General features: G+C 37.6%; 1 protein-coding gene across 1 annotated transcript; it reads left to right on the top strand.

Annotated features, from left to right (window-relative positions):
* Positions 1–261: 261 nt before the first annotated feature.
* Positions 262–10478, top strand: LOC107751123 (transmembrane protein 178A). The gene is made up of 4 exons (XM_016566731.1): positions 262–1138; positions 3987–4100; positions 5653–5790; positions 9162–10478. Exons 1-4 carry the CDS (start codon positions 727–729, stop codon positions 9401–9403), a joined length of 906 nt encoding a protein of 301 aa, XP_016422217.1. The 5' UTR covers positions 262–726; the 3' UTR covers positions 9404–10478.
* Positions 10479–11000: the final 522 nt, after the last annotated feature.

The following is an 11000-nucleotide window of genomic DNA, read 5'->3' as shown; positions in this document are numbered from 1 at the left end:
CATTTTTTTAAAGTTAATAAAACAAACTTTTTGTATAAATTGTATAAATTGGTTTTTAAATGTGTAATTTTTAAACCAACATGCACACAAAAAATTATTTTCTACTATGGTTTAAAATAAATTTTAAAAGATGTTATTTTTATCATAACAGACATAACCGACCCATAAATACCTTTGTTTGTTACTATACTACAAAGCATTTTGCCTAATGAAGTTCCTGAGTTGTTTTCCGCCTTTTGCATAATGTTCTTCTGCTGCATTGATGTTTGGCTGGTCAAACTGTACTCATCATCATCATCATCAACATCATAACAGTTCAGTCGCGCGCTCGCAGGAAACCGCCTAGCCTGTCTCCTTGACACACCCTTAGCTATTGTTGGCACAGTATGCGCGCGACAACCTTGACATTCCCACACGCGCGTTCAGTTGCACGGTGAAATCTTGTGCTACGTGGATGCATCATCCTTCTCAGGAAAAAGGAAAGAAGAACAAGCGGCTACTGCGGATAAAGGAAGATGCACAAACACCGAACAGAGTGTAGGTAAACACACACGCACGGCCATCGCGCATCCCCATATAGATGCCCACAGTACCGTACGCGCAGACACACTCCGCTCATCCACCTGTAATGACCGCTGCTCAAAGCCGTGCATTGTCCCGGGAAACGGCGAGGAAAGTACGCTTCACGTGAGAGATGACTGAGTGAGCTGCGCGGATGTTGGAGACATGGAGAAACGGGCTCTTGTAACGGCGATCAGCTTGTCCATGAGCCTGCTCGCGCTCATGCTGCTGGCCACGGCGATCTTTACCGACCACTGGTACGAAACCGACACCAGGAGACACAAGGAGAACTGCGACCAATACGGGTCGGAGTCCAACGACCAGAAGAACAGGGAGATGCCCATCTATCACCTGCCTTTGGTGGACAGCGGGAATGCGAAGCGCAACCAGGCTCTCATGAAGCCCATCCATGTAGGGAGTCGAGAGGAGGAACTGCTGGAGAACTGGAGAGCGATTTTGGGCATGGGCATTTTGGAGACGGAATGCGGGCGCCCGCTTTTCTCCACGTATTCTGGACTTTGGAGGAAATGCTACTTCCAGGGAATGGACAGGGATATTGACAAACTCATTTCGAAGGGTAAGACCGGAATGGAAAGTTGATTTCAACGCAAAACACAATACACAGAGCTCTAACGTTTGCTTAGTTCTGGTTAGGATGAGAACCGGTTCTGTTTTTTTTTTTTTAAGTACCATAACAGAACGACTTTCGAGTTCATTTCTGTTAGGGTTCTTAAATGTGTAGGACTCTTTCTGCATCTACTACAAACAGTGTTTCCTGCACTGAATCTCCAGCGCGAACACACAAGCGCGACTAGAGTAGTCCGATTCTCGAACGAATGACGCTTATGAGTCGGTTCTTTTTAGTGAACTCATAGGGTGCCTGCCTATAATGCATTCCGATTCCCGAATGAATGATTCAATTGATCCGGCTATTTTCAGTGTATGAAATTCAGCGAGACCGGAGTAGCCAGATTCCCGAACAAATTATTCTTATGAGCTGGTTCTTTTCAGTGAATCAAAACATTTATAAATCAATCGGGAAGGTTTTAAACCGCTACTGTTACTCAAGACTCGTGAGATTTAAGTCAATGCAGATTGGTTGTTTATATGATAAGATGCATCTAAAGATACACATTCTGAATCTTTTTGTGACAAGTGGTATTTAAATGAATGTTTTTTTTTTGTTAGTTTGTTTCTTAATAGCTGTAGCCTAGTTAGGACTGCATTGCCTATTTATGCCGACTATAAAGATAAAAACTGTGTAAAAAGAAAAAAGTCTGGGGAAACAGACGTTTTGCAGTAACTTTATTTTACTTAATTTTGAAATGTGAAATTATCTTATATTTATCAAACATAATGGTTAATTGAAGTGTTAAGGAATCGACACTGTTTGACAGATGCTGTTAAATGTGTAGAATTTGGATTTGTGAGCGATTATGAGGATTATGATGGTCTGTATGGTGTGTTGCGTCAAAAACAGGTGAGTGTGGATGAATATTTAGCTTATGCAGACTCGTTTCCTGGAAGAAATATCGATTTAATCCTTTTTGTTCTGACACTTATCCGAACTTAAGCTTAATGGACTTTTTGCTGACACTAGTGCCTGCCATTTTTTTCTCTCTCTTGACCTGTTTATTTTACTGCAAAGGCACTTTCTGCAAATCAATTGCATGATGGATCTCAACAGAACAAAACTTTATTAAATTGCCAAACAAGCCAGCTGTTCTGCAAAAGTTTCCTTTGAAGAGATGAAAGTCTCAAGGTGAAAAAAGGCACAGGAAATGAGTGATGATTCATAGTCAAAACAGATTACAGAGATCTGATCATGTCAGGATTAAAAGCGGAAGCTGTGTGCCACCTTGCATTTAAATCAAGCCCAAAGTCACACAGATCACTTGACCTTCAGCACCCAGGCGTTGATTTGTGACACAGCCTATTACCGTGAGTCCCCGAATCAGCCCATCAAAGAAGAGAGGCACTCTAAAGAGCTTCTCATCAGATCACAATGAAATTAGCTCAGGCTGAGTGCACCATAGCAACCGGAAGATCAAATTCCTCTTTAAATTTTTGACTTTTAGATGTATCAATAAGAGTATACTATAGAATAAAATTATTGAGACTGTATTCCATTTAATAACAATATTACATAGATGTGTATATATATTTACAATATTTTACAGTATCTGGACATGCATTTACACATCAACAAGTCACAATGTGTATAGATGTGTATACATTTAGGCCGTTTGCAGAAACTCAAATCAAAGCAAGTTCCACTGCATTCACACATTTTACCAGTTCATTCATTCCCTGAGAATTGAACCCATGACGGTGGTGTTGCTAGTACCATGTGCTCACATTTAATCTACAATTTAAGGGGGCTTGTTCATGATAAGCTAGAACAAAGAGATGTATTTTACAGGGTTCTAACAGTCATGGAATCCCTGAAAATACATGTTTTGTTAAATTTAAATTATATTTAATATGCACTGTGACTGTTTGAACTCTGTAAAATAAGGTTTCATCTCTGTGTTCTAGCATGAACCTAGACAGATGATGGAAGATGATAGATAGATAGATAGATAGATAGATAGATAGATATTTAACAAGGAAACACTGTTTGAAATCATCTTGCAGTAATCACGATTGTAAAAGTTATGGGAAATTGGTCAACAGGTTGGGAATTACGAGTTTTAGTATTCATTAAAGTGCATGGCTGCAACTTAGTATCACTTTGAGAAAACCTACAGAGTTGAATTCATTATCAGTGAATACAGAAGAAGTGCACATCTAGCCTTTTTTTCGAGGTTTCTCGTTGGCTTGGCTGTGAATTAAAATGCAGTCAATTCAAAGAAGGTACATTTCAGTTTCACCCACACATTTCTAAGCAACTGATGGGGTCTAGCCAGACTGAATTCATTTTTCAGAGTGAATGAAATGCCATGCAGCTGACCGCATCTCCACGTTATGATTCCAGACAGTGTTTTTTTTTTTTTTTTGTACCTAACAATCCATCTCAGGCTTGCTGCATAATCGCTGCGGTCTCAACACAGCTCTCGGAATTAGCTCACAACGCCAGCCAAATCTGTGTGGTGCGGTGTGAACCCAGGCGGAAATAATGACAGAAGGTCACTCTGTCGGGGAGGCGGGTGTTTCAGTAATGCTTGGCTCTATACTCGTTCTTGGCCCAGTGCTGGAACGTCCAGGAAAAGACAAACAAAACAAATAGAGTTGCAGAGATTAGTGCAAACATTATAACAGCAACAACATTGCAAGAATATTAAGCAGTTTTTATGAACAACTAGCATCACATGCCAGAAGATTTGGGAGGGATTTCATTGGTAAGATCTTTGCAAAGCTGCATTTGAAGGGCAGAGTTTGTCCTTCGGTCATGCATGTTAAACCAGTGTGTGATCCCTGTGCAGGTATTGCAGACCGATGCACATCTGTCAAGTACCATTTCTCCCAACCCATTAGACTCAGGAACATCCCTCTCAACCTGACAAGGACCATACAGCAGGACGAGTGGCACCTCTTACGTAAGTCGTCCAAAGCTTCCTCACCGCCTTCTACAGCTCTTGATATGCATTGAATATTAAGCAGTGCATGCAAGCTGGAGTTAAGTGTGCTTTGCATAGCAAAAACCATGCAGTGCAATACCATGTAAAAATGACGCTTGCCATGTAAATATTTGTTTTGACAATCATTTGATTGTGATTATGATACAAAAATCAGTTACATGTATTTGTATAGTGCTTACACATTGTACATATATATAAAAAAAACCTGAAGCAACTGTAGCTGGAAGGACAGTACTGAGGATCTGGATTTTACCAAGTAAAAATATTGTATTTTGGATAGAAAATAAACATGTTACTGCGTATTATTATAGCAAATATAGTGGATCGTGAAGCATGCAATTTACGTTTAATTGTTAGGCCAGATTTGTATGTAATTCTTATGTTCAAAGAGTTTTTTGGCTTTTAGTCCAAGTATAGTGTTGAGGATGTTATGGACCCTCAAATAAAATAATTCCCTTGTGGTGGGATCCCTAAACTTTTTCATGTATAAAATCTACAGAGTAGAACATAAAAATATAAATTCTGAACAATATGTGCTGAAAAACTACACTGAACAAATTCCACACAGAAAGTGCTAGTACATTTCATAAACAAATACAAAGAAACAACAAGTAACACATTGAATTAAACATGACATTTTGAAGTAGAAAGACGGAAATAATGTTTTCTTGTGAATGTAGTACTTCAATAATCTTCGAAAAATACATTTTTACAGTGTATTAAGTTTTCTTTTTTACCCGTTATGAAGGTACTGTTAGATGTAAAAAGCTGAAGAGAAATATAAAGCAATGGCTTGTAAAAGTTTTTTTTTTCTTATGTAAAAGTGTTTCTCTGCTGGAAAAAATGTCAAAAAATATCAGCGCCTCAACCGGTGCTCTGTAGAATGCCATCAACTAGCAACGGCACAGAGCAAATAAAAGTGTGACATTACTAAAGGCTGTACTGACTATTGTAAAAATAGTTTTGAGCCCTACGATTTTCTTAAATTTTAAGATCATTATTTTCTATTATCCATTATACCAATAAAAATACAGCTCATGTGTTTTGTGCTAATGCGGTTATTGCATGTCTTGTCATGAATATGTAATCATAACCTTTTCTTGCATCTCCATGAGATGATTATGTGCCCCACGGTACTGTTTTGTGTACACAACCTTGGTCAAATGTCATTTTCTGTTGGAAGGAATCTTATTAGCTCTTATGATGTTGTAACTTAGCAAGTCTTGAGGGAGCCTGCAAGCCTTAATTACAGCCCTCGTTAAAATGCCTCCTAATTAAGCTTTTCTTCCTCCGTGCATGTATCCCAATCAGATTTTATAATGTGATAAGTTAAACGTACTGAATCAATATCTGCAATCAGCAGCTCCGAAACTTCTTTATGCATGGAGTCATGAGCGATTATTGAACTCAGTGAAAGTTCCTAAAGATAAGGTGTTACCCATAGCTGTATAGTGTTGTTGGCTAAGTGGGCAGTAGTCATGGAAACAGTGTGTTTTTCTACGGTGTTCAGATCTGCGGCGCATCACGGCGGGGTTCTTGGGCATGGCTGCTGCCGTGATGCTGTGTGGAAGCATTGTGGCCGCCGTGGGATTTTTCTGGGAGGAGAGCCTCACCCAGCATGTGTCTGGACTCCTCTTCCTTATGGCAGGTACACAGTTCTGCTTATTCGCTTTTATTATCTAACTTTCTCTTCGTTTTTGCTCAGCTACTTGTTACTCGTTTCGCCCAGTAGCACACACTTTCTCGTAGGTGGTTCTCTTTCCTTTCCAAGTTGTTGTCTACCTTGTGCATTCTCCCACGTCTTGTCTATTTATCCGTTTATCTCCTTCTGTCTTATATTTCTTGTCTTGCTTATATATATATGTGTGTGTGTGTGTACACTGAAAAAAAACATTTCACTCAAATTGCTAGTAAATTTCACATGTAAATTGTAACAAATATTTATTATAGTGGGAATTTTTCAGTTAATTTTTTTGCAGGTTACATCTTTACGCTAGCAGGTGGCGGTATTTGTAAGTGAATAATTCTTTCAACCAATTAATTTAAAAATGCATACTAAAAAATAAAACGGTTGTCATAATATAGCACGTTTAATAACTTCTATTTTATAACTTTTCTTATAACAAAAAGAAATGAACATTTAAATGCAATAAAGCAATACACAAAAATGTATAAAGTGAACAAATGTTTCAAACAGATTAAAGTGCAAATTTTTTTTAAAAGAGCAATAGGTAACACTTTACAAGAAGGTCTCATTAGTTAACCTTAGTTAATGCATTAACATTAACAATGAGCAATAGTTACATTTGTTACAGAAGTTAATATTCTTTGTTAAAAAATACAACTGTTAGTCCATGTTAGCTTGGGTCCATGAAATAATACCGTTACAACTTTTGATTTTAATAATGTTTTATTAAATGTTGAAATTAACTAAGATTAATAAATGCTTTAGAATAATTTTTCATTGGCAGTTTAAAGTGTGACCGAACAATAAAGAACCAAAACATTTTTAAACAATATCTAGGGCGTGTTGTAGTCCAGATTTAAATGTAAAAAAAGTTTGAAAATAAATAGCCAAGTCTGAGTACTCAGTGCTGCGATGAACAGTGAACACTATATAGGGAATACAAAATTCTGAATGGCTGTTTAAAGACAGGGTAGGTGATTTGGTTCGAAAACATTTTTTGTTATGCTAGTTGAAAGTCTCTACACATCTGGATAGCACTCATTAAGTTAAGTGGTCTAAATGTATTTATATTTACATTTACATTTGTTCATTTAGCAGACACTTTTATCCAAAGCGACTTACAAATGAGGACAATGGAAGCAATCAAAATCAACAAAAGAGCAATGATATACAAGTGCTATAACAAGTCTCAGTTAGCTTAACGCAGTACACGTAGCAAGTTTTTTTTTAAATTATATAACAAATAAAAAGAAAACAGATAGAATAGAAAAAGAATAGAGCAAGCTAGTGTTAGAAGATTTTTTTTGCTTTTGTTAATTGTATAATAAATAAGAAGAAAACAAATAGATAGAATACAAAAAGATTTGGAAAGCTAGTGTTTTTTTAAAGAAAACAAGCAGTAAATGAATAGAGTGCAAGTCTAAAAGGGACAAGTTATATGTATTTATATTGTTTGTGGAATGCATAGGACCCAAAAAACTTTGTCCAATCAAAATGTTCGGTCCGAACATTATGATAGGCTGTCTGTCAAATATGTATTTGCATACCTCTGCGTACTCTCTTTGCGCAGGCATGATACGTCATCAGCGCATTTCAGTGAGAGTGAAAGGCGCTATTTTTGTAATATTATGCGCTTTGTACTGAAATGTTTTCTCACCGGTGAATGAGACATGAGGTAATCTGACAGCGTTGCATTCAATCCTCCTCCAACGCCGTCTCTCATTGTATCGCAGGTTAGTCTCTGGTCTACCTGAGTGCGTTCGTGTGTTTTGGGGGAGGTGTGGCTTTGCAGAGTGATTAAGCAGGGAGGGCGGGGATCTTTCAAAGCTAACTTGCTATCGCTAGCCTTTCCGAAATCGCCTACCCTACCTTTAAATCATTTAAATACTTTTCAGAAACAGAAAGTAGCGCAGCTGCTGTGTTTACAGAGTAACGGCTGCATTTCCGCTGTTCTATCAGCACCATCTGCTGTCAGAGAGTGAAAGTGCATTTTCGTTCAGTGCGTCTCCTTCACTCGTTCCGCCATGCACTTCTCATCCATGTTGGGTTTGTTTACATCAGAGTGCGCATGCCTCTTTGACGCAGCATACAGCGGTGTTGTGCATTTTTAACCATGGGAAAAGTATTCTTAAAATGCATTCTAAAAATCTGAATAATTTATAATAAATATTTATTCATGGTATGAAGTGCCCAGGATAACAATATCGTGCAGGGTTCTTAATCGTGATATATCCTATTACCGAATACTGGCACATGTCTAGAATGAAATCCGGACATACTACATTTATCCGTTTTTGTCAGGTGACAGTACATTGTCAGTTGCGTCACTTCACTGCCATTAACAACTTCTCTCCTGTGGCCTATATAGTATAGTGTTCATCAGAAGCACACTTCTTTCACATACGTGTTTTCGCCTACTAACATGTAGGCTATTCATATTCAGACACAGCTCCCTTTATGAATGAGTCATTGAATCATTCATTAAACAGATTAATTACACAAATCAAATTCAAATGACTCACTGCATCTGCCTACATCCATAGTATGGGTGCTTTTCAATCAGAATGCTGCGAGGCTGCATATCTCGACTGCCATGTCATCAAGCCCCATCAAAGGACATCTTAATCTAAAGGATTCTTAGTAGACAGTCTTTGTTTCGAATCCTTAATTTGAAGGATGTATCAGGTGTATGAAAATGAATCTGCAGATTCTGCTCTGAGCTCGTTCAATTTCATTATGTAAGGCAAGCCAAAAGGACGCAGCCTTCCGTTTAAGAACCACCTTATATAGTATGCAAAAAAAGAATAAATCATTCGCTCATACAATTTGTTAAAAATTCTGATTCTTTCAGGAATGAAAGTTGCATCCCAAATGACACTAAACACTTATTCTATGCACTATGTACTCAACTGTCTAGTGTATGAATTGGTTAATTTAAAACAATTGAGTGCATGAAGTGTCTGACATTCCACAGTTTTTTTTTTTTAAGTGCAATATCCAGGTACTTGAACAGCACTTTTTTTTCCCTTTTGAAATTTCCAGTGTGAACACTATCAATACTAAAAATGGCATAGAATAGTGCATAAGTATGCAAGTTGGGACGTCAAGTCATTGAATCATTAACAATTTAAAAAAAAATACTGAATCATTCAGGGAAAAAACAGCTACTTTGTGTTGCAACATTAAAATTCTGTCTTTGATTGGAACTCTTGTGTTTACAAACACATACTGTATTACATGAGGTGCATACCAAGATTTCAGATGTTTTTTTACTGATTCTCATGTGTTCATTAGGCTAGATCAGTAACCTTAAACCTTCTTCTGTCCCACAGGAATCTTTTGCACAATCTCACTGTGCACCTACGCAGCCAGTGTCTCATACGACCTATCCAGAAACCCTCCTTTCATCTACGGTCTGCCCAGTGATGTAGACCACGGGTACGGATGGTCCATCTTCTGCGCATGGGTCAGTCTGGGCCTAACAGTGGCATCAGGTTGCATCTGCACAACTTATCCATTCCTGAGCCGCACAAAGGCTCTTCGCTCCAAAACGGCAAGGGAGTCGTCTGTATGAGCGCCCCCTGTTGGCCTGGAGGACTCAGCAAATCATTAATCAGCACATGGCGCTTTAGTAAAACGGATTCAAGTGGGACTTCATGCTGTATGGAGCTGTTTTGAATGTCTTGTAGATTTCAGACACCTTCGTTGGGCTCATGAGATGTATCGTTGTTAAACAGAATGAAAACTGTTGCATTTCCCATGTGTCTTCTACACACATTTGCTTACACACACACACACACGTAAAAAAGAAAATACACACGAATATACAGTATGTGTGAATATAATGAACAAAACCTTTGATTTGAAATTGGTATGTGTATGTTTGTGGGTCGTTGTGATGCAATCATTCTCTGGATCAGGTGAATATTCGACACACTAAGGATCTGAGCCACAGTTTTTTATGCAAACCATCTGAAATTCAAATTATTGCTCTGGTCATGGTCAGTATTATTTTTTTATTATGTGATTAAAGCATGTTGGTTTCCCTACCACTTGCAAACGGATACAAGTTGACTAACCATTGGCTCAAGAGCTGACATGTCAAATGAAAATATCAAACAGCTACAGAATTCAATCAGGGATGAACAGGATGCTTCATGTCACCGAAGTCACCACATCAGACAAATGTATAAAGGCATGATTGCATATATATCACCTTTGGGTAACAGCTGGTGGCTGATATTCAAAAAGATTGAAAAATCAAAGAGACTCAAGTCTTGAGATCTAAGACGAGGATATGCAAATTTGTGATTGGATGAAAAGTCTCTGAAGATTCAAGACTTGAACGTGGCTGTCACTAGCAGTGCAATCGTAATACGGCAGCATGTTTTAAGTGGATGCTCTCGAATCTACCAGTCTCGCTAACGAAAGGCCTCTCATGACGTCACGTCATTGTTGAAAATACAAGTCCTTCCGTTCCACACGAAGCGACCAGGATTATATTAACTGCTGGATATTGTTTTCCAAACTGAGCCAAAACAGTAACATATCCCTGAAACTGTACTGTTTGCCTCAAAACGTCTGTTGTGTTCCTGAAAGTGTATCGTAAATAAAATATTATCATGATGAAATAAAGGTCTACGAAGAAACCAAATTGTTTCGTGTGAACTTAGGCAGTATTTGGGCTTAGGATTCATTTTTGACTTTCAGCAGTGCCAGCATGTTTTCTGCTTTCCCTTTTCCAAAAAGAATACTACCTGTGCAGATAAAATAAACAATGCTGTTGATTTCACCTCTCATAACAATTGGCCATTATGCATGGTTCAAGAAAAGCAGTTTTAAGTAAATAAATGATTAATGTAACTGAGTTGTTGATGATATCAACTTTTACATTGAGGGCAGTGGTGATGCAAAACCAGAAACAGTGATATTTTGAAGTATTTATGTATTATTTAAAAAGTTTCTAGTTTAATTTTAGTTTTAGTCATTTATGTGCTTCGTCATTTTAATTAGTTTTTGATCAATTCTATTTAGCTTAATTTTTATTTCAGTTTTAGTATTAGTAATATACAGTAGTACTTAAACATGTCATACATATTTTAATTTTTTAATTGCCAAGGCAACATCTCTAATTTTCATTAAAATGTTAAAGTTTATATTTTTTATCTTAT

This window comes from Sinocyclocheilus rhinocerous, unplaced genomic scaffold (genome assembly GCF_001515625.1).
Source record: "Sinocyclocheilus rhinocerous isolate Xijiao unplaced genomic scaffold, SAMN03320098_v1.1 scaffold1413, whole genome shotgun sequence".
Lineage (NCBI taxonomy): Eukaryota > Metazoa > Chordata > Actinopteri > Cypriniformes > Cyprinidae > Sinocyclocheilus > Sinocyclocheilus rhinocerous.
This window is presented reverse-complemented; position numbering and strand designations above follow the sequence as displayed.